At 43.4% G+C, this 24,022-nt stretch overlaps 1 protein-coding gene across 7 annotated transcripts in view; it reads left to right on the plus strand.

Moving 5' to 3' along the window:
* The window catches only part of MYH10 (myosin heavy chain 10), a 1,221,191-nt gene that overhangs the window by 295,751 nt on the left and 901,418 nt on the right, over nucleotides 1–24,022 (plus strand). For all 7 annotated transcript variants that reach the window (XM_086930637.1, XM_086930640.1, XM_086930641.1 and 4 more), the window contains one exon: nucleotides 508–651. In XM_086930637.1, the coding sequence (XP_086786763.1) occupies nucleotides 508–651 (144 nt within the window). The remainder of the gene's footprint in view (nucleotides 1–507; nucleotides 652–24,022) is intronic.

Raw genomic sequence — 24,022 nt, forward strand, 5'->3', positions numbered from 1 at the left:
TAATCTTGTTCACCAAATTAAAAGGAAGGAAGACCGGACAGGCCGTTTGAGACGTACCTTATCTCGTAATCCTGGCAGGAGGAAGGGAGTGCACGTGGGAAAAACAGGTATTCGCAAGAGTCTGCAGATCTATTAGCCAGAAGTGTAATAGTTTAATCATAGGTATGGGAGTGTCTCAAAACAGGTAATGTTAGACATGGGGACATTGGCAGATAAGGCAGGCAACCACGAGCAAGATGAAGGCATCAGGGGATTTCAAAATATCCGTCTCAAAGCAAGTAAGTTAAATTGGAGTTAAAACTCATATAAAAAAAGGATATCTATGTTTGCAGACCCTGTGTTTTCTCCAGTTAATGTGCTAGGAATCCAGTAAAGCCACTGTGCTTGATTTTTTTTTTAAGAGCTGATGTATGTAAGCAGTTGCTTTTGCTGATGGCAAGCCTTGGTTTGTTTGTATTTGTTTTATTTATTTATTTTTTAAATATTTATTTTTTATTTTTAATGCAGCTGATTTGCTCTTGGAAGGATTTAACAATTACAAATTTGTTTCAAATGGAAACCTTCCCATTCCCGGGCAGCAGGACAAAGATAATTTTCAGGAAACCATGGAAGCAATGCACATTATGGGATTCACTCACGAGGAAATCCTATGTAAGTGGCATGTATCGATAATAACAATGGAACATAATCTGAAATCTGCTATTTGCTATATTTTATAGATGTATGTATTTCTCTTTAATTACTTCAACACCTTCTCTCCTGCACATTTTATGAAAATATTGCTCAGGCAGGGTTTGTAAGGGTGTTCTGTAGATGGCAGGGAACATTTAGGCTTATTACTTGAAGTGACGTAACAAGTACTTGCCAATCTGTGGTTCTGATTTCAGTTTTCCCCTTTATATTTAGAACCTTTTTTACACTTCACAGAAAAAGTATTGTACATAAGGACCTCTCTGCATTGTTTTGGTTCTAGAGCTTTCCATTTCTGTCTTCCTTTGACGTGGTACTAGACAAAGTGTGAAGTCTGCTTGTACACACCATGATGCATGATTTACTTATCATAGCAAACCAGCACACCGCCCAGTCAATTTCAACACACCAACCCCTTCCATATTTATGAGAACTTAAGTTGACGTCTATTATGCAATGATCTCTATTTTTTTCCTTCGGCTTCTTAGTAAATCATTTTGCTCCAATACTAACCTCTGTAGTAGAATTCTCACTTTCCATAGTTCAGAAACGGGACCACTCTTCCATAGTTAAGACTGAAGGAAGAAGGGCAAATTTTGATGGCCTTCATTTTGTTGCTTCCAATGCCCTGCTTTTGTGGGATTTTGTCTCGGACGTTCCTTGCTATAATGCTGGTTCATGCATTTTCCCTTGCGTTACTGTTCCATATCATTTGATTGATTAATTGTAGTAGATCGCTCCTCAAATCCTTGTGTAATTGTGATTTATTTGAAAATAATTTCCTTCCCTGAAACAAACTTTTTTTAGAATGTTTTCTCTGTGAAAGCTACCTTTCCATATAGATATGGAGTGTAAACACTATTCCACATAGCACACATGGAGCTAGCACAACTTCTTGAACAGGTCCTTAACCCTAACTGTTAAACACTGCTTTCAAAGTTTTAGTTGCTTGTTTTCTAGTCAGAGAACAGTGTATCCTACATCTCCTGCTTTGACGTAAGATCCATTTCCTTAAAAAGCATGCAAACTAGTGCTCTTCTGTTTTTAGGTCTCACTTACCAGACAACTTTCCTATGTGGGTCACTGAAAGCCTCTAGTGGCCCAAAAACGTACAGTGGGCTAAGAGCCCTACCAATGTTTAGCTTAACTTTTAGTTTCATATTCTTGTTTTTTATTCGAAGGCTTGACTGCCTCTTATTGTGTTTGTCCCTCCCTTTTAGCAAAACCTCTTCAATTATGATTTTGATTGGCTGACTTGTATTCTTCCACTGGTCACATTTACGGAACTACTTTTTTCTTAGTTTTTCAGCACACCTTGAAAGTACATGTGTTTTATAGCTCTCCCTTGTGTGCTTCCTCTTCCACCCTGCAATACTGGTCCCCCACACTCTGTTAGATGGCCTAAAGCTCGTCAGATGCATCCACTACCAATTACATCCCACCTCTGCTTCCCAGCACACTACTTATTTACTCCCCTACCCCTAGTGAGGGGTCCATAGCTCCCATTTGCTGCCAGCCTCTCTGATTTAAGAAATGTTATTTTAAGCAAGGGAAAATATTTTTTTTATTTACTGCCTCAAGCGGCCGCAGTCAACTTTGATTGGTAAATACAAAAAACTATAAATAATGTTACCACCACATCAGTCAGAAGGCTTATACAAGCGCACACGTGCGTCATCAAATGGTAAACAGCAATCACAACGCGGTTTTTACCATGCTGTACCATTACATCGCATGCGTTACAACGCATGCGATGTAACTACGCTTAGCCATTACTACGCATACCATTATATTGCATGCGATGTTACTACGCATGCAATGTAATGCTGATCCACCTCGATGTGCGCAAACTGAGGCTGTTTGCTCAAAACAACGTGCACCGCCGTGAAACAGGAACCGGCAACCGGGAGCAGAGACAGCGACGCAGGAGAGGAACCACGAGGAAAGAGGTAAGGCTGATTGTGCTTGGGGTGGGGGTAGTGGTTTAGGGTAGTGTCATAGTGTTTTAGTGTTAGGGGTAGTGTAGGGGTGGGAGTAGTGTGGGTAGTGGTTTAGGGTAGTGTTGTAGTGTCGTAGTATTTTTGGGTTAGGGGTAGTGTAGGGGTGGGAGTAGTGTAGGTAGTGTTTTAGGGTAGTGTTGTAGTGTGGTCGTGTTTTTGGGTAGTGTAGTGGTGTTTGGGTAGTGTAGGGGCTCGTGCTATAGGTAGTGTTTTAGGGTTAGGGGTAGTGTAGGGTTGGGACTAGTGTGGGCAGTGGTTTAGGGTAGTGTTGTAGTGTTTTAGGGTTTAGGGTAGTGTTGTAGTGTTTGTGTAATCGTTTAGGGTTTAGTGTAGTGTTGTAGTGTTTGTGTAGTGGTTTAGGGTTTAGTGTAGTGTTGTAGTGTTTGTATAGTGTAGTTTTTTAGGCTTTAGGGTAGTGTAGGGTTTTAGGGTAGTTGTGTAGTGTTATAGGGTTTAGGGTAGTGTAGTGTTTGTGTAGTGGTTTAGGGTAGTGTTGTAGTGTTATTGTAGTGTTTTAGGGTAGTGTTGTAGTGTTTGTGTAGCGTAGTGTTTCAGGGTTTAGGGTAGTGTTGTAGCGTTTGAGTAGTGTAGTGCATTAGGGTAGTGTTGGAGTGTTTAGGTAGTGTTTTAGGGTTTATGGTAGTGTTGTAGTCTTTGTGTAGTGTAGTGTTTTTAGGGTTGAGGGTAGTGTAGCGTTTGTGTAGTGTTTTAGGGTAGTGTTGTAGTGTAGTGTTTTAGGGTAGTGTTGTGGGGGTCGTGAAGGGTAGTGTAGTGTTATTGTAGGGAGAGGACTGGGGGTCAGGGGAGGGTTGTGTCGAGGTAGGGTTGTCACTTACCTTGCAAACTTCAACCACGAGTATAGCTTTACCACGTATTCCTTTGCGTTGTAATGGCATGCGTGGTAAAGGCATACTCGTGGTAAAAGTTTGCGATGTAATGGCATGTCGTTGTCATTGACATTGCGTTGTAATACCCACGTTCTAATGACACACGTGGTATTAGTATGGGATGTAATGACATACATCACAAACGGTAAACATACATCCTCATCAAAAATGTGTGCACCTACTGAAAGGTGCAGCCGCATCCCCTGTATTTTCCTAATGAAAGCTTTCTGACTAGATCATTTAAAGGCTGCTCTTGCAGCAGTGATAACTTTCTCCTATTTTTCCTCAAAGCATTTGAATGACCTTCCTCTAGTTTAACCTTATGTTCTTCCAAAACATTTTATAAACATAGATGTTGTCAGCCTTGATTGTAGGTAAGTTCCAGTTACGGTTCTAATCCATTTTGAGCCACACCCTAAATTGTCCCAGGCTGCAGTAGCACAAGTCCATTCAGGATATTTCACATTTCTACAAATGTATTACAACATGTGTGTTGTATTGCAAATGTTCTTAATTAAAATTTTAGTTTTAAACTTGGGTAAATTAAGCTTAGTTTACAAGGATGACTCAGATAAGTCAAATATTGAAGGAATAAGAACCAGGCGGGCAACTACAGCCCAAATTTCGGGGGGGAGAGGGGCAATGGGTGTTGCGCGCCTGATAAGAACCGTTTTAGAGCTCCTGCAAGGAAAATAAGAAATTGAATACTATCTAGTTCTAGTTGAACGAGTCAAAAATTGCTCAAAATTTGTCTGTGACTTTCTGACTCTCTTAATGGAGGGTCGTAGCTTAATATTCTGCCTAACGGCTTTAGATTAGTTAAAACAATTATTAGGTATGTAAACCAAGAGTTGCTGGATCCAGAAATAATAGTTTCGCTAATATTTTCATTTTTCACAGTTACCTTTTCCTACCACCAGGATAAGATCATATGATTTTGGTCTAAAAAAGGTTAATATCACAAAGGTTCTTGCCGTTAATATGGGGATCCCCACATGCATATGCCTATATTTTAGTAGTACATGTAGAAGGGGCAGTTGGGAGTAGCGGGATAGTCTGAGGCATGAGCACTTGACTTTGCCCAATGCAGATAGGTTGTTCTAGCCTTCTGAAATTATTTTAGTCGACTTTGAGAACGTCTTCCTCACTCAGTTGGGACTCTGTCTTAGCCATTCTCAAGAACTTTATTTGTGGCCCAAGATTTCTAACCTGCTTTAAGCTTCTATACACAAACACTTGTTCGTGGGTACCTGTAAATGGAGTGATGTCTTCTGTTGAAGGCAGAAAGGGGGTTGCACTTTGCCCTCTCCCCCAGTCCCGTTTCCCAAAACGTTTTGCACTTCCACTGTAAACAGCTTGCAAATTGGAATTAGAATGGACAGATTGTTAAGGGGCCTTGATTGGGACAATGAGTGAGACAGTCAAACCTATTTATAGGCAGATGGCCTTTTGAAATACACCAATATCACCAGGTACCCAATGGTGGAATGACTGGTAACTTAACTTGTGGTTAAGATGCCCCACCAACATCAGAGGATAGGCTACAAATGTCTTGGATGTTATTGTACTGAAAATTAATGCACCAATTGTGAACTTTATTTGCTGAGCTAAAGCCAATAAGGGGTGTAAAAAGGCTAATAAAGGAGTGGAGAAAATTAGCTCCTTTGTTTATTTTCTAATCTGATTTTTTAATGTATTGCACAAGGCTGCTGATAGAGGACATATTTCGCTTGAATTAACATGTTAGTAATTCACAGCAGCCAAAAGATAGTCCCATCAGATGAGTTTGGATGTCTTGTCTTCTCTTCTTAAAGCAAAATTGTCAATAATAGTTTGGGGTGAAGTTGCCAACTAATCTTTCAAACTGGCTGCACCTGTACATTAATGCACGGAGTCCAGAAATCTAGGAAACATTTTAGATTTTACTTTAACTTTGCTCCTCAAGTCAATACAGTGATCAAGGTAACACTCTCTACTCTAAAAATGAATCCTACAGGGTTTTTTCCAGGTTGGCCACAGGTGCTGGTCAAAATCTGGCTTGACTATTGCGTCGTAGTATACACTAGCCTTCTGTCAGAAATGGTGTTAACAACTTGCTCAAGAGGGCAAACCTACCAGCTTAAAAAAAAAACCTCTAAGTCAAAACACAATTTTGAGAAAATCTCTGCTCAGCCCCTGGAGGATATAGCACAAGCTGACAGAAATCCCCAAAGAAGTGTGTGCTACGTTCACAGTTTCAAAGTAAGGGAACACAACACAAATTTCTCAAATTAATTTAGAAAAATAAAACAACTTTAATTAGCAAAAGACACATCTCATCAAAATAGGTTAGAGGGAACCTGAGAGGTTTTTATTTTTTGAAAGCTTTGAGGCAAAAAGTTACTGCAGAACCTTAATGCACTTTGGAAATCAACAGTGCATGGTGGACTTGGAGCAATTTCAGACTGATCTCAAATAAGCAAAGCTCCGATAGACTAGGTGAATGTTCCTGGTCAACGGTTTTATCCTAATACTTGGTCTCTAATTGCTGGGAAATCTTCTTTTGATCCATTCTGCATTCCTCGAACTCCTCTTGTCAGGCTTCTGGGCACCAGGTCTCCTTCAGAATCTAGATCTGTTAAGTCAGCTGGGCCCTTTTGGACTACACAGTACTAATGCTTTGTTTGTCCCTAAATCAGGTAAACAGGAGGCCACCAAGCAGCTCCACTCACTAGGTGCCAGCATAATTCAGGGGTTCTTGTGTCCTTGTGTGAGCCATCTTATTTCTGCAGGATTCAGAAGTGAGGAATTTTCTTCCAAAGGGGCCTCCTTCAGTTAGTGTCTTCCCATGTTCATGAATGTTCTGAGGAAATAGTGCTGTAGGTACCAATTTTATCATGTGCAGTAGATGGTGATTGCAGGAATTCTATCACCCAATCCTAACAATTTTCTCTCAATCCTCCCACCTCCTTTTGCACCACTTCCTCTTTGCCTTACTGTAAAATTACTCAAGAGCTTCCTTTTTTAAGATAGTGAGACACAGCTGTCACAGGGCAGGTCTGTCTTCATCTTCTTGATAACTCCCGTACCTGCCTGGGCCAAAACTGGGTTTCCCCTCCCACTGTGGCTAGGCATAATTACCTAGGAGGGTCTTGGAGATTAATAGAACAAGCTCTCCTTGGTATCTTCAAGTCAAAAGAGATGGTGCTAAAGTTGACCTTGATTCAGCCAACTATTCTGACCACTCGTGAACACTCATTATCCTTTCCTGGACCCAGAGGTGAATCATTGTCCTCTGAGTCAGAGTTGACTCTCACAGCCAAACATGTATTACAGCTCTAAAGGTGTGGTGAGTGGCAGAGGTGGTTTTAAACCAGTTCTGAAGATTTTAAAAATTAAGCAGGAAACAAATTTAACACATTTTTGTTGACCTTTTTTAAGTGGAGGTAGAAAAAAAAGATTTGATTTTCCCCTAGGGCTGTTAGGGACAAGTCCAGGCGGGCTACAAAGTAAAATAGCATTTGGGTTTTATTTCAGTATGAGGGCACACTAACTCCAATATGTAGTGTTACCTATTACTATATACTAGCATGTTGCCCAACATGCTTACTATTCAACTTTCGGGGTGACTTGTTGTAACTAGCTGTTTTCCCTTCTCTATCCTTCCCCTTCTCCCCCTCCTCCCACTTCCCTTGGTATGTTCCCGCTGTAGAATGTTGGAGTGAAGCTCGCCTTAGAATGTTGGCGAGCTCACTCATAGAGCAGGCACTGAAGGGTCCTCACACAATAAACCTTCTCTCTTACCTAAAGTGTTTACAGATAAGTTAGGACAATTAAAAGGGTTTCTTCACAAGATCAAACTCAAAGCGAATTAAAAACCATTTATACATAAGGCCAGGTATATTCCTCTGCTGATAAGAGAACCTCTTAAGAAGGAACTTGATAGACTAGAAGCCGACAAAATCATTGAGAGGATTGAAAGTTTGGAGAGGTTGGCCCCTATTGTGGTAGCGGCTAAGGGAGGGGGGAAGGGCATCCCGTTTATGTGCAGTCCTCAGAGACCTAAATGCTAACATATGGGTGGACAGACACCCCCTCCCAAACATAAATGAAATGCTTGCTGTTATACAAGGAGCAAAGTTCTTTACGGTGTTAGACCTTTCCTCAGCCTACCATCAGGTTGCTCTCCATCCCGAGTCGAAACACCTCACTGCTTTCATAACTCCATTTGGTGCGTATCAATTCTCTAGATTGCCGTTCGGACTAGAGTCCGCAGCGGCAGTCTTCCAACGCATAATGCAGCATATACTTCAAGAAGTAGAAAAAGTGATAAGCTTCCAAGCTGACATCTTTTTGTATAGTGTGTATAAAAGCAACAGGAGGGAACCCATAGACCACGTTGGGATGGGTGTGTAATGTAAACAAGAACAATTCCCAACAGGTATCATGAGAAGGCAATTTTAACAATGTATGCAATTCGCATTACAAAAATGAGAAACAAGGAGTCACTGTTTTTTTTTTTTAAAAAGGCGGTATTATTCACCAATAGAAACAGGAGGAGGTCTTTCACATGGCAATACAGTTAAACAGCACTGTACAGAACAGATCATGTTACAACCCAGTGGCACTTGGTGCGTAGTGATATATACAATAGGTGATTGTGAAGGTGCAAGTGCTAAGGTGAACAGCGTGATCGGCGCATAGAAACAAATTATAAATCAATAATGGCTCCACAAGATCAAGTTGTAGTCACTTAGAACATGATTGCATGAATTTAAACAGTAGCACAAAATGTGATATGCGTCATATAGTTATGCTGTAGAGTCGACGGCGTTTCGATCCCCGTAGGTTGGGATCGTCATCAGGACAGGGTTGTCGATGAAGTCAGTGAGTGTCACCCAAGCGGAGGCACGTGGGTGGCTGAGGTCCATGCGGTCGCTCAAGAGTCGATGGCTGATCGTAGATTGAATCTGAAGTTCGGCTTCATTACTTAGACTGAGGCTACCGATCCCCACGTAGCTCCAGCATTAATTGCGAGCACCACGCAACCAGAAGAGCCCTAATCGCCCTCCGCCGTCCTGATTCATACAGGCGCCGCCCGCCCCTCCTGCTGACCAGATTCAATTTACGATCAGCCATCGACTCTTAAGCGACCGCATGGACCTCAGCCACCCACGCGCCTCCGCTTGGGTGACACTCACTGACTTCAACAACCCTGTCCTGATGACGATCCCAACCTACGGGGATCGAAACGCCGTCGACTCTACAGCATAACTATATGACGCATATCACGTTTTGTGCTCCTGTTTAAATTCATGCAATCATGTTCTAAGTGACTACAACTTGATCTTGTGGAGCCATTATTGATTTATAATTTGTTTCTATGCGCCGATCACGCTGTTCACGTTAGCACTTGCACCTTCACAATCACCTATTGTATATATCACTACGCACCAAGTGCCACTGGGTTGTCACATGATCTGTTCTGTACAGTGCTGTTTAACTGTATTGCCATGTGAAAGACCTCCTCCTGTTTCTATTGGTGAATAATACCGCCTTTTTAAAAAAAAAACCAGTGACTCCTTGTTTCTCATTTTTGTAATGCGAATTGCATACATTGTTAAAATTGCCTTCTCATGATACCTGTTGGGAATTGTTCTTGTTTACATCTTTTTGTATAGAGCATCAGAAGAGGAGCACAATAAGATCCTTGAGAACGTCCTAACAAAACTAAGCAAAACAGGATTCAATACCTAAAGAGATAAATGCAGGGTTGGAGTAGAATCCGTAGTATACCTTGGACACACAATATCAAGTGAAGGCATAAAACCTAAATCGAGTTTAGTGGACTCTGTCAAACTTGCTCCAGCCCCCACGAATAAAGAGGAACTAAAGTCCTTTCTTGGCATAGTAGAGTACATGTCCAAATTCGTCAAGAATTTTGCTGATCATGTCCAACCTCTCAGGGAGTTACTGAAGATGGGGTTGAAGTTTGAGCGGAACAACCGGTGCCAGCACGCCTTTACTCACATCGAGAAAGTCATATGTGAAGCACCCTTTCTAAGCACGTTCGACCCAAACGCTAAGACTACCCTATCTACGGATGCCAGCAATAGAGGATTAGGTGCTTCACTTACTCAACGAGCCAATGGACAAGAAAAAGTGATAGCATTTGCATCAAGATCCTTGAAAGATTCTGAGATCAACTACTCTACTATTGAAAAAGAAGCCCTAGCCTGTTATTGGGCTATAAACCACTTAAAATATTTCTTGTGGGGAATTCCGTTCTCTTTGAAGACTGACCACAAACCTTTACTCCCTCTTTTTACCACCAAACACTTAGAAAACACCACTCCTCGCATCTCTAAGTGGGTACTGGGACTTCAAGGGTTCAATACTCCATGCTCCAGGATCAGAGAATCGCGTAGCCGATTGTCTCTCAAGACTTCCTATAGCTGGTGATAACCCCACTCTAGATCCTCCTGACAAAACAATCCTCTCAATTGAAATCTTTGATGGAAGACCACGTCCTCAGTGAGTTGAAGAACATTATTTGCAAAGGATGGCCAAAAACCATAAAAGAATTGCCAGAAGATCTCCATAAGTTCTGGGTCGTAAGGGATGAATGTCTATTGTAAAGGACCTGGTCTGTAGAGGAAACAAAATCGTCCCACCTTTGAATATGCAGGAACGCATCATTCAAATTGCTCATGAAGGTCACCCAGGCAGGAACATGACAAAAAGCAAAATTAGACAAGACTATATGTTTCCTAATATGGACCCCATGATAGAGGAACAGGTAAAAAATTGCCTTGCTTGTGGAACTAGTGATGATTCTAAAGTCATACGTAAAGCCCCACTCACCCGTATCCATCCCGACCAAACCCTGGGACAAACTAGGGTTAGACATAATTGGACCATTGAACCAACTACATAATTCCCAAAGATTCATGTTCGTTCTCATTGATTACCACTCACATTGGATTGTAACAAAGATGATCACCTCCATCACCACTTCTTCATTAATTGAATTTTTGAAAGAAACATTCTCTAAAGAGGGCATTCCAAGTGAAGTTATAACCGATTATGGAGTACAATTCACCTCAGAAGAAATGAGACAATTGATGTCCTTCTTGTCTATAAACCATGTCAAATCTCCTCTCTACTGCCCCAAATCCAATGGGTTGGTCGAAAGGGCCAATAGGATGTTAAGACGCCATACAACTAGCCTTGGCCTCTCATGAATCTGTAGAAGAAAGTGTAAGAAAAATGTTGTGGTCGTATCACACAACACCCAACGCTGTCTCGGGAGTCTCTCCATTTACCTCGCTTAAAGGGAAAAACCCGGGTTCGAAACTCACGCCCAACTGGCTCAATGGGGGGTCTCCAGTTTGGGTGGACAGAAACTCAATCTTAAGAAAGGTGGAGAAACACCAACTAGATTACAAGTACAGGTGTGACACGAAGTGTGTTAAGGTTGGAAAGAAGGTCAATGGGTGGTGGTCAAAAAACCCACAGCGCCTAGATCTAAAATCTCCTCATTCTCAAAACGTTTGAGAATAAAGCGTGTTTACTGTAATTCTGTTGAGTTGGAAGATGGGAGCTTATGGAGCGTGGACAATTTAGTTCGCTGTCCCAATGTACAAGTCTCCACCTCTTCATTTAAGCCCTCCACTGTTCAATTTAACTCCAGGATGTCCCGTCAGCGCAGACGACCGATTTGGCAAGCTGATTACAAAATGTAATTGTTTACATATTTTATTGTGCTCACGTTTTTCCATATTTTCCTCGCCTCTTGGCAAGTTTATTTCTTAATGTATACTTAGCCATAGTTCCTGGGCACTTGTTAATTTGCTATAATTTTCCTCCCCATTCATAGGGAGGTGTGTTGTAACTAGCTGCTTTCCCTTCTCTATCCTTCCCCTTCCCCCTCCTCCTCCCACTTCCCTTGGTATGTTCCCGCTGTAGAATGTTGGGAGTGAAGCTCTCCTTAGAATGTTGGCGAGCTCACTCATAGAGCAGGTACTGAAGGATCCTCACACAATAAACCTTCTCTCTTACCTCATCGTGTGTCTTGACTTCTTAACACTTATGAATATGTAAAAATAGCTTTTTCCTACATGGCAAAAGCATTTTTCCATGCTGTGTGTCACTGCGGTGCATTTAAATTGTAGCCTAACCAGAGGACAGCGATGCTACCGGCAGAAATGTATTTTTGAATAAATGGATGGTGGGTCCGCACACCTCAATTTTGTACAGGTTATTTTTGAGTCTTTATATGTGTATTATTGAGGGATGTGATAGTTTTAGCGTGATAAACAGATAAAAATTGTCAAGAATGAGTCTGTGGAGAACCACATATTGAATGTAGCACTGCAGATAGGCTACAAAAGCCTTTTTTAGAGGAATACCACAAGTTTTTACCAAAATAATTTTACAATTTAAAGAAAACAAGCAGTTCATCAGTTGTATTCATAATTTCGCTCATTTGAAGTGACCAAAAGTAAAACACAAATTAAAGTACACAGTTGACATACAACTCAAATAGCTTTTCGCAGAAGTCAAAATAAATGCATACATGTAATGTGTTCAATATATTTCACATTGAAAATGCATATTTAAAATCTCAAAAAAATCCCAATGCAATTTGGGTTCCTCAAGAACCCTTCTTCAGGGGGTATGCTTAACGAAAGTTTTACAAAATGACGATAATTCCTCTCTGTTCTCAGTCCCGATCTACAACACAAGGCATGAAAAATATGAATAATCAAACAGCTTCAATGGGAGGCAATATCATTTACTAAATCCAACATGTGGTTTTATTCTTGGGATTTGCACTCGAAAAGAAGAAAAAGATCAACGCCCCCGTAGGGCTCTAGAAGCCGTGCTGAAGGAAACATGCGTACAACGTAATGGTTCTAAGTGTGACCCAAAATACACATGACCAGTGCAAGAAATATTGTCATAAGGTGCAAAAGTGAGTTAGGCGTTTAAATGAGCTATCTAGACTGCTTACCTCTGTTCTATGTTGAGGAGACTCAGTAATGAGCAGTTTCACCGCACTAAAAAAGCAAGATACATTGCAATAAGCAACCATTGACCGGCTTCGTACCAAAGTACAGCAAATACGAGTGCGTAAAGATTTGTGAAAGTCTTACCGAAGGTATAATCGGGTACGTATTGCGCAAGTCGTACTTGGTCTATTCCGAAAGACCTGTGAATGACTCTACAAAAAAAGGGGGACAAAGAGGCTTAGAGTACAAACCTCCAACATAGTGGTGGGGAGAGATTCCCGCTGGGATTGCTTCACACTCACCGACATAGGAGACTGCGTGAGAGTCTCCAGATTCTGTCGTCAACAACGTGACGTGTACAGTGAGACACCAATAAAAAACAATTTTAAATATCAAAGTGCTCTAAATAGAGAAGACTGACTTTGTGCGAGTCAGTTTTTTTGGGTGTAAAGAACTTTATTTCACATTACCGATCTCAAACAATGAGCAAAGTAATGTCTAACTCGATAACTAAAAAGTGTTGTGAATGAGAATCCTCCATAAAAAAACCACGAGCAGCACACAGAATGGGTCTCTTAGTGCGAGCTGAGACGAATCTATACCTTTACAAAAAACCCTATGAGGAGCAATATACCCAAAGGAAAACAAATAAGAATAAGGAATAAGAATGAAAATAATAACAAAACGTATAACTATTATGAGGTTATCCCTGTAATAGAGTGTCAACGACTACCTCCACAAGGTACTGTAGAGAGAGAGAGAAAGAAAACAAAGATGATTGCAAGTCCTTTACAATCTAGGAATCATAGTTACAATAAAAAGCAACACATCAATAGAATTACAGGAATTCATATTGGTCATTTAACCCTCCCGGGATTGGAGTGCCAAGATGTTTTATCCAATGTGTTTCTCTTCGCGCAAGGGCTGTATTGATTCCAATACCTGATGTGATGTTAATGCGTTCAAGGATGGTGAACCGTAATTGAGGAATGGTATGTGATGCAGTTAGCCAGTGTGCTCCCAGGGAAGAAATCCACCATGCGTGTTTTTATCTTACGGCTTGTTCTTCCTACAAATACAAGCCCGCAGGGGCATTTTATTGCATAAATTACCCCTTCAGTAGTGCAATCTGACGTTTGCTTCAGTTTTATTTTTTGACCTGTCTGTGGGTGAGTGAATATGTTCCCTGTGATGACATTACCACATTGTCCGCAATTGTGGCATTTTTTCATACCTTTATGTACCAATTTGGAATCTATCTTAGGTGTTTTTAACAGTTCCCTCAAGTTATTAGATCTAGTATGGGGAAACAGTGGTGAACCATGAAAAGCGTCTTTGAAATCAGGTTCATTCTCAATGATTTCCCAGCATTTTTAAATAATAGCCTTGATGTTAGAAGCTTGTGCTGAATGTTTTAGAACAAACACTTCTCGTTGTATAGGTGTTTTAGTATTTTGTCTCAACAGATCTTCTTGTTTCTTAAGTGAAACAATTTGTTCAGCTTGTCTCAACGTGGCTTCAGGATAACCTCTCGCGTTGTATCTCTCTATTTGGTCTTTGATCAAATCATTACATCTAGATTCTTTAGAGGTAATTCTCTTGATTCTCATAATCTGAGAGATGGGTAGGTGTTTCTTGAGAGAATACGGATGGGCACTTGAGAAATGCAACGCATTGTTAATGTCGGTAGGTTTTCTGTACACCGCTGTTTCTAAACCTGAGCTGGTTTTCATGATTTCAATGTCCAGAAAATGAAACTTGTTGGTTTGTATTTCATGTGTAAATTGTATCCTAGGGTTACAACTGTTCAATGTTGAAATGCATTCCTCTAAAAGTGTCTTGGGTCCCTTCCAGATGACGAGTATATCATCAATGTATCGCAGAAAAACTGCTGCATTTGTGCGCTAATGTTGGTTTTTAAGAGAGAATTGATGCTCGAAGTGAGCCATGAATGTGTTAGCATATGACGGGGCTCCGGGAAAACCCATAGATGTTCCAGTTCTCTGTACATAAAATTTCTCTTGCCAGGTGAAATAGCTGTGATACAGAGCAAAATGTTGAAGTTCCAAAAGAAAAATACTTGTGTCTTGAGATATAGTTGAGTGTAAGTCTCCATTCTACTGCCTCAAGGCCCTCATTGTGGGCTATTGAAGTGTAATAGGATCTCCTCCTGGAAAAGATGTTGCACTGCTTCTAACTTGAGTAAACAATCGGTGGAATCTTTAACATATGTTTCCCATGATTGTACCAATGGTTGCAGATAAAAATCAAGAAAATAGCCTATTGATTCGTGAATTGAACCACAGCCAGCCACTATAGGACGGAACAGGGGGTGTGTTTTGTCTTTATGCATCTTAGGTAGCATATATATATGCGGAACTCTAGGTGTGGGATTCATCAGAAATGTTCTCGCATTCTCGTCAATAATGCCATCTTCCATTCCTTTTTAGGTTTTGCCTCGCCAAAAAGATGCGCTCTGCGCATCTTTTTCGCGCAGGCGAAAACCTGATGAGAACTGTAGTGTGCTTTGGGTCGGCCCTCGTCATTCATTGGCTGGCTCCGTAAATGGAGCCTAGCCATTGGATGAGGGGCCTGTCCGTCAATGCCGGACCAGACACGGGGGCGTTCCCGACATTCTTTGGCTTTTGCCGACGTCACGCGACGCCGGGAACGCCCCCGAATCTGTCCCGGCATTGCCGGCACCCTTTCCTGCTTGCGTGAGTGCTTTGCCGTCCGTGTCCCCTCCCGCCCCCCCGTAGAGTCCGTAGCTCCCTTAGTGTGCGAGACCACACCGCTCCTCCTCTTCACTGTATCTGACCCCTGCCGAAAAACCTTACTGTGTCTGTAGTTCTGCTGCGAGACCTCACACTGGCGTCCTTTTCAGAGCTCGCCCCAGGGCGTTAAACTGCCGCAACGTGCTCTACCGCCCCGTAGGCCCTAGACTTGTCCGCCGAATCCAGGCGCCGCTGCCGTCTTTGGGGGCCCAGGTTCGCGCCGCCTTGCTCCGCCGTTCTGTCTGTCTGTGGTTCCTCCCGCAGCTGCGTCCAGTGTGACCGCAGGGAGACTCCCGTTCTTTGAGGCGTCCACCCTCTCTCCCGCAGTGGGAAGACTCCCGATGATGCCGTCTGCGTGGTGCCCCTGGAGTGTTCCACCAGATACAGCCCCCCCCCGTCGTCCATCGCCTCAGTGCCTCCGGGGCTCCACGCCAGCTCAGTCATGCGCCTGGACAATGTCTTTCACCCGCTTCTGCACTCAGCTGCACCGCCGGGATCCTGGGTCAGATCTTCAGGCCTAGCTTTGTCGGGCCGTGTGGTACCCCCGAGGCGCAGCTCCGGCGATCTGGCTCTCGCGGTTAGGGCTGCTCAGCTGACTGTCCCGTCCGGTTGCTTCCACAGTGATATCGGGTTCTAGGCGGCTGTACTCCCTCAGTGCCTCTGGGTCCCTCACACCAGCTCAATTGTGCGTCTGGACCATATCGCTCACCCGCTTCGGCACTTGGCTTCACCGTCGGGCTCCTGCGTCCGCTCTTCCTGCCTAGCTTGTGTCACGCCGTGCTTTGCCCCCGGGGCGCAGCTCTGGGTGTCGGCGGTCGGCCGCTGTGCCTCTCTCCCTATGCTGTTGTCTGCTGCCGCGTCTTGGTGGTGTAGTCTGGCTCTCGCGGCTGGGGCTGCTCGGGTGTCTGTTCTGGCCCTTACCTCTCTGCTGGTTACGCGTCCCTCGCCGCCATCTTGGGCCTTACTGCCCCCGTGTTTCCAGGTTCTAGGCGGCTGTATTCCTGTGTCGGTCCTCCAGTGGCGTCTAGACCTTCCGCCGGCTATTTACCCCGAAATCGGGACTTTTCAGGCAATTCCTAACGTCTGCTTCAGATCATCTCTCCGGAGCGGAGATGTGAGTCTTTACCGGCCATGCTGTTGGCAACGCCACCCCCAATGAATCTACTTTTGAGGCATAAAATGTGTGAACCATGTTCTAACGATATGAAGTGTAACCTGAAGAGGTTTTAAAAGCCCCCATGTCCAAAGAATTCCCATAAAGTAACGGGATTTAATTGGAGGCTGGGCCACCATTTTCTTACTGTGGATGGGCAAGAGATGCGAGATTTCTAAGATCCTGAAGCAGAACGTGATCTGCTGGCCAGTGGGAATTTTGAAATTAAAAATGACATTTGAATTAAGGGTCTGTATACATTTTGTGGCTCAAGATAATTGGGCTGTCAGCTTGTGGGTGTCTTTTGCACGTGTGTGCCCCTGTTGTCTGCTTGTGCCTCTGTGTGCCCCTGTTGTCTGCTTGTGCCTCTGTGTGCCCCTGTTGCCTGCTTGTGCCTCTGTGTGCCCCTGTTGCCTGCTTGTGCCTCTGTGTGCCCCTGCTTGTGCCTCTGTGTGCCCCTGTTGTCTGCTTGTGCCTCTGTGTGCCCCTGTTGTCTGCTTGTGCCTCTGTGTGCCCCTGTTGCCTGCTTGTGCCTCTGTGTGCCCCTGTTGCCTGCTTGTGCCTCTGTGTGCCCCTGCTTGTGCCTCTGTGTGCCCCTGTTGCCTGCTTGTGCCTCTGTGTGCCCCTGTTGCCTGCTTGTGCCTCTGTGTGCCCCTGTTGCCTGCTTGTGCCCCTGTTGCCTGCTTGTGCCTCTGTGTGCTCCTGTTGCCTGCTTGTGCCTCTGTGTGCCCCTGTTGCCTGCTTGTGCCTCTGTGTGCCCCTGTTGCCTGCTTGTGCCTCTGTGTGCCCCTGTTGCCTGCTTGTGCCTCTGTGTGCCCCTGTTGCCTGCTTGTGCCTCTGTGTGCCCCTGTTGCCTGCTTGTGCCTCTGTGTGCCCCTGTTGCCTGCTTGTGCCTCCGTCTGCCCCTGTTGCCTGCTTGTGCCTCCGTCTGCCCCTGTTGCCTGCTTGTGCTGTTGGTGTGTGTGGAGGGCTCTGTGTGGCTGTGTGTGTAGGAAGCTTTGTGTGGCTGTGTGTGTGGAGGGCTCTGTGTGGCTGTGTGTGTGGGGGGCTCTGTGTGGCTGTGTGTGCGGGGCTCTGTGTGGGGGTGTGTGTGGGGCGGCTCTGTGTGTGAGAGAGAGAGATTTGTTTAAATACCAGGATAATTGCCGGCAGCAGCACCCTTGCCGTGTAATGCCTTGTACTACATCTGTGTTAGCAGTCGCCTCAGGCTGTTGTTTTTTTTTATGCAGGGGACGGGATTTGATCATGCCCATTACGCCGTATTGCTTTTCAAAGGCAACTGTTGCAGAGCCAAGTGGGCTGTTGAAAATTGTGTTTTCTCCACCTGCCCCTGTTGCCTGCTTGTGCCTCCGTTTTCGTGCCCCTGTTGCCTGCTTGTGCCCCTGTTGCCCGCTTGTGCCTCCTTGTGCCCCTGTTGCCCGCTTGTGCCTCTGTGTGCCCCTGTTGTCTGCTTGTGCCTCTGTGTGCCCCTGTTGCCTGCTTGTGCCTCTGTGGGCCCCTGTTGCCTGCTTGTGCCTCTGTGGGCCCCTGTTGCCTGCTTGTGCCTCTGTGTGCCCCTGTTGCCTGCTTGTGCCTCCGTCTGCCCCTGTTGCCTGCTTGTGCCTCCGTCTGCCCCTGTTGCCTGCTTGTGCTGTGTTGGTGTGTGTGGAGGGCTCTGTGTGGCTGTGTGTGTAGGAAGCTTTGTGTGGCTGTGTGTGTGGAGGGCTCTGTGTGGCTGTGTGTGTGGGGGGCTCTGTGTGGCTGTGTGTGTGGGGGGCTGTGTGTGCGGGGCTCTGTGTGGGGGTGTGTGTGGGGCGGCTCTGTGTGTGTTTGTGTGTGTCATTTGCGATAGATAAAGCTAGTGGCATTGTAAATGACAATGCCATTTATTTATGTTAAAAAAACATAAATAAAAATAATGTCAAGAGCAATGGCAATAGCTCTAACTTTAACAAAGGCAAAACCATTGCATTGTAAATGCTTGTTGTAATATGGTGCTTAATGTTGCCACAAACTCTTTGGTGGGATCATGCTCCATGAGGATATAAGCGCCTGCTGCTCGACATTCTTACCCCATTTTTGGAATCCAGCATGAACTATGCTAGTTATACCATTTTGGGGAATTTTAATTACCATCTTGAGAGCTCTTTATGTGCTAGTAGTGGTGACCTCGTTGAGGCACTGGCTGGGTTGAGCTTGGACAGTTGGTTAAAGAATGTACCCACGATGCGGGACACACTTTGGATGGTATTTTTACGTCCAATCCCATGATCAGTATTGACAAAATTCTTCCGGTGGTGTGGTCTGATCATAGAGCAATTATATTTACAATTAAAGCCTCTGCCCAACCACATACTGAACTTGTCGTCTCCATCCTTTTCTTATCGGAACTGGGATAAAATGGATCGGGATCTCTTCTACACCTCCCTCCAAAAGAATGCACCTAATCTGGGGCTAGATATTGACAATCTTAGTGACTGGATCTCCCAGGCGGCCAATATAGCTGCACCTCTCCTCACCTCTTCGACAAAAAGGAAAATACCATCCAAACCTTCGTTCTCTGAGACTTTAAGGCTCCAGAAACCGCTTTGTAGAAGGACAGATAAAGAATGGAGATTGAACTATAGTATAGAATCAAAAAAGAAATATGCATAGTCTTTGGCCTTGTATAAAAAGCTAATTAAGGAGGAAAAAAGCAGATAATACTCCAACAACTTGAGCAAAGAGCTCTGTAAGACGGTTAAAAAACTGGCCAAAAGCCCCGAGAAAGGGATCCCGAGTAATAATGCAGATTTCTGTAATATTTTAGGCCAGGCATTTGTTGATAAAGTGCAAGTCATTTATGACACTTTTTGCAACACTCCTACTGAGCCTAATGACAAAGCTGTCCCCCCAACGAAAATTCTGAACTTTTCCTTCACCCCTCCTAGTAGGGATCAAATCAATCAAACCATTAGAGGAATTAAATCAGGGGCTCCCTCTGATCACTGTCCCCCTAAAATTATCAACTCTGTGTCGAAGAGCTTAGTACTCATCTAACAGATGTGTTCAGGGGAATTATACAGCTTGGAAAGTTCCCAATGGAATGGAAAGAAGCATCAGTGCTTCTCAGCTAAAAAAAACCACCTGAACCCCGACGATGCCAACAAATATCGTCCAATCTCTAGAATTCCGTTCTGCTCAAAGGTCATGGAGAAAATTCTTAATATCCAACTTTCCACCTTCATCTCCTTAAACAATCGGTTGGACCCTTCTCAAAACGGATTCAGAGAAGGACATGGGACTATATCGGCCCTAGTTACTGCTAGTGAGGAGCTTAGGCAATCTCTTGATGGAGGCTGGAAGACCTCCTTGATATTGTTAGACTTATCTGCGGCCTTAGATTTTAATCATAATATCCTAATCTCCAGGCTACCTGAGCTGGGTGTTCACAGCATGTCATTAAAGCTCCTTCTATCCTATCTCGCTGAACGATCTTTCAGGGTAGAAGTAGGAGGTACCAGCTCACAAATTTTTAATCTGCATTGGGGAGTGCCTCAGGGCTCTTCTTTGAGCCCTACGCTCTTCAATGTATATGTGGCCCCTCTAGCGGCCTTAATCAGACAGCATGGTTTTTCAGTGAACAGCTATGCCGACGACACACAAATTGTGGTGTCAATTACCAACAGTGAAAGCGAGGTGGCAGATCGCTTTAACACCTGTATGTCAAAGGTGAATAGCTGAATGCAAGCCAACTGTCTGAAATTAAATGGCAGCAAGACCGAGATCTTACTTCTGGGAACTAATCCTTGGGGTGATCTTCGATGAACGGCTAACATTTAACAGTCAGATTAATGTCCTTACAGCGAGGTTCTGGGCTACACTCAAGCTGATCAGAAAGATCCGAGCTTTTATTCCCCGAGACCTTGAAAACAGTGGTAATTGCCCTTGCAATATCCAAGTTGGACTATGGCAATGGACTGTATCTTGGGATCCAAAATCAATATCTGAGCAAGCTTCAACGTTTGCAGAATGTGGCGGCCAGATTAATCCTGAACATTCCTAGGCATGAATAAGTGGCCCAGCGACTGGTGGCACTTCATTGGCTACCTGTCCGGAAAAGAATAGCTTTTAAGGCACTATGCATCACATTCAATGCAATTCATGTTAGAGGTCCGCTCTATCTGACCTCTAGAATAAAATACTATGCTCCTTCTAGGAATCTTAGATCGGTCAATCACAAGTTGCTGCAAGCATCCAGATTCAAACAAGTACGTTGGGATGGCAGATGTTTCTTGGTAAGAGTGTCCAAACTCTGGAACAGCCTACCCATTACGATCAAAAATAGTCCGAATCTCATCATGTTCAGGAAATCTTTAAAAACTTGCTTCTTTCAAAACTTGGTTCTTTCAAACAGACATTTAATACACATGCATCTGCTCTGACGTCGATCCTTAGTGGCAGCGCCAAGACGCCCCGGGCATTCGTTGCTCTTTATAAGTCTTAAAATCAAATCAAATCAATTCAAAATCAAATTTCTCTTGAACATGTTCATTAACACTGTTTATGTAAAATTCAGTGTCGAAGATCACCAGAGCTCCCCCTTTATCAGCTGGTTGAAATGTGATGGATTTGTCCTGTCGTAGCGCATTGAGAATGCGCGATTCCTTCTTGGATAAATTAAGATGTTGTGGTGAAGTGTACCGAATATGCTCCAGATCTTTTTTGAACAAGGTTTCGAAAGTATCAAGAGTCGTGTGTGAAATGGGTGACATGAATTGCTCTTGGGTCGTAACTGGTGGGAAGGTCGAGTCTGTTCATCTGAAAGAGTATTTGTAGAGAAAAACCATCTGAGTCTTAGCTTGCGCATAAATTTGAAAAGTGCTATTTCCGTTTCCAAGGCATATGACGTATAGGTGGGAATAAAAGAGGTCCCTCTGTTTAGGATCTTTAATTCCTCAATATTCAATGTCCTCCTAGAGATGTTCATCATCAAGGAATTTACTTCTTTAGGTTCCTCTGGGATCTGCCGGACTCGGTTGCCTTTTTTACGTCTTGGAGCGAAACGCTTTTGTCTGATGGTGTTTTGGAGCAGGAGCCCTCCATTAAAAAAGGCGGTTTAGCAGATGATATGGTCGCCATCTCCTCAGCTAGTCTACTGGTCTGTTGAGTGGTTGCAGCTATGGTGGCTCCTGGTTTTTTAAAAACACGCTTTTGGGCATAGGCCTCAGCCCATGAATATACCTCGTCCAACTTGTAGTCGATGGTATCTCTGCGAAATTTTCGAATCTTACGCTCATGTACTTCTCGGGCATGAATGTCCAAGTTCCTGTTGATATCCTCCAAAACCTTATTCCAATTTTCCTGTTCCATCTTTTGGGCAATGTCATCCTTCAGTTTATTTATGTCATGTGCTAATTCCCTCAGTACTGATATTTCCTCAATAATGATAAGGATCAAATCCAGGGAGCACTTATTTAAGATTGTGTACCAGCGCGCCATAAATGTTTTGTCAAATTTAAACAGCATAGGGCGTAAGGTGATCCTAAAGCCTCGAGGAATCCTTTTTACTTTATGATATTCGATCAATGTAGTAGAATAGAGGCGTTGGTTCACCTCCTTTCGCATCATATATTCTAATTGTCGAAGTTGCTGTGTTGTGGTTTCAGACGTCGAACTGAATTCTTACTTCTTTCACTAAGGAGTAAATCGAGGCTGCATCTTCAGCAGAATATGCTTTTGTGTTTGCCTGATTGGTTGTAAGGTTAGATATATCTTTCCACGACATGTGGTAGATGGATGCTGATCCACTAAAGGGCTCTAAATGATACTATGAATAAATGGACGGTGGGTCTGCATACTTCAGTTTTGTACAAGTTATTTTTGAATCTTTATATGTGTATTATTGAGGGTTGTAATAGAGTTTTAGCGTGCCTACATGTAGAGTGGTATTGAGCCCTGTATCCCTCACAGATAAAAATTGTCAAGAATGAGTCTGTGGAGAACCACAGACTGCATGTAGCACTGCAGATAGGCTACAAAAGCCTTTCAGAAATTCCACAAGTTTTTACCTAAAAAGTCTCTATAAGGAGAATTTATACCCTGCAAGGTGGACCTATTGTATCTTATTGATGAGAAGTCACTCTTTGAAATATATTGTAGTAAATGCTAGTTTTACAACACTGTATTGAGTTCTTTAGCCACCTGTTTATGATTTGATATCTTCCCAAGCACTACAGATACAGCAGAACCCTAAATTTATAACAAAGTATTCTCATTTGTTTTCCTTGTATGTAGGGAATAAATTCACCATCTAATAGTGATCAGCTGTCCCACGTTCACTGCATATCGGGTCTGGTCTGTGAGAGACCTCTTCTTTTGAGTAACCAAATTGAAAGATAGGATAGATGCCTATCCAGAATATGAAAAGTTTAGTCAAGCAGACTGAAAATTCATTATAAATAAGAAAGTAAAAACGATGTTAAAATAAGTTTACTAATGTGGGTAAAACGCTATTAAACTCTGGTTGGTGAAAATCTTTTTAACTCAAGAGTCCCCATTGACCTAGAATTTGGGTAAGCTTCTACGTAGTATTCTTCAGCTATGGCTGAGCAATCCACTTGCATTTTGTCTGCCTGTTAATGAAGGCTAAGATTGTATTTCAGTCTCCAACAATTATCAGTGGGCCATCCATCTTGGTTAATGACTGATTATGTTTATTTGCTCCTTATTCAGTTAGTCTTTTGCCAATCAAATTACATATTGCAGACAGTGAAACCCAAAGGGATCATCAACTTTAGCGTCAAAAACAATAGCAAGTGCAAATTTCTCCTTTAGGCAGTTTGTGTAGTAATTGCCCTTCTGCTGAGTACATTCTCTTTTGTAGTGATAACCAAGAATTTTGTGACCCTTTGTGGCACTAATCGTCGTTGAGCTCAGTTTCGGAGGATTGCAGTGTATTGAACTGAGTTGGCATTGTAGTATAATCCAGGGCTGATATTAGTGCTGATTTGTGTCGGCGCAACAATCTTTTTTGGTGCCCCCGCCCCCTTACCTTCTACTCAGATTCCCTCACTACTACCCGTCCAAAGTGCCCCTCATTTCTCTATAGCCCCTCTCTCACTGACGCTAAATTTATTTTAAATCGCTAATAAAGGCTGGTTTTACTAATTTAATTCGCTAGACTCATAAAATACAGATCTGTTCTTTGCAGCAAGGATATAAACTCTCTGCCGGTGAGTCAAATTTGCCACTAGACAAAAGCCTGATCTCTCTTTAGCTAAACATTAATCACAAGAGTTATCTTGGTATTTTTAATGCTGCCTAAAAGCTGGAGGCACTAGGAACTCTGCAGCAGATGCTTTTAAATCGTAAGTTCTTGCTAAACACAGTGGGGTCAGTGCCATCTACCCCCTTTCCAGGTTCGTGCCCAGTCCGGTCGCACCGCCCAGAGGCCAGCCCTGATATAATCGTCTTGGTTGACCAGAGAAGAAGTATGGCTCCCGAAAGAGTTTATTATCAGCTTGCCAGTCATAAATCTCCTAATGGCTATTTTGGAATTGGTCTT

This window comes from Lissotriton vulgaris, chromosome 7 (genome assembly GCF_964263255.1).
Source record: "Lissotriton vulgaris chromosome 7, aLisVul1.2, whole genome shotgun sequence".
Lineage (NCBI taxonomy): Eukaryota > Metazoa > Chordata > Amphibia > Caudata > Salamandridae > Lissotriton > Lissotriton vulgaris.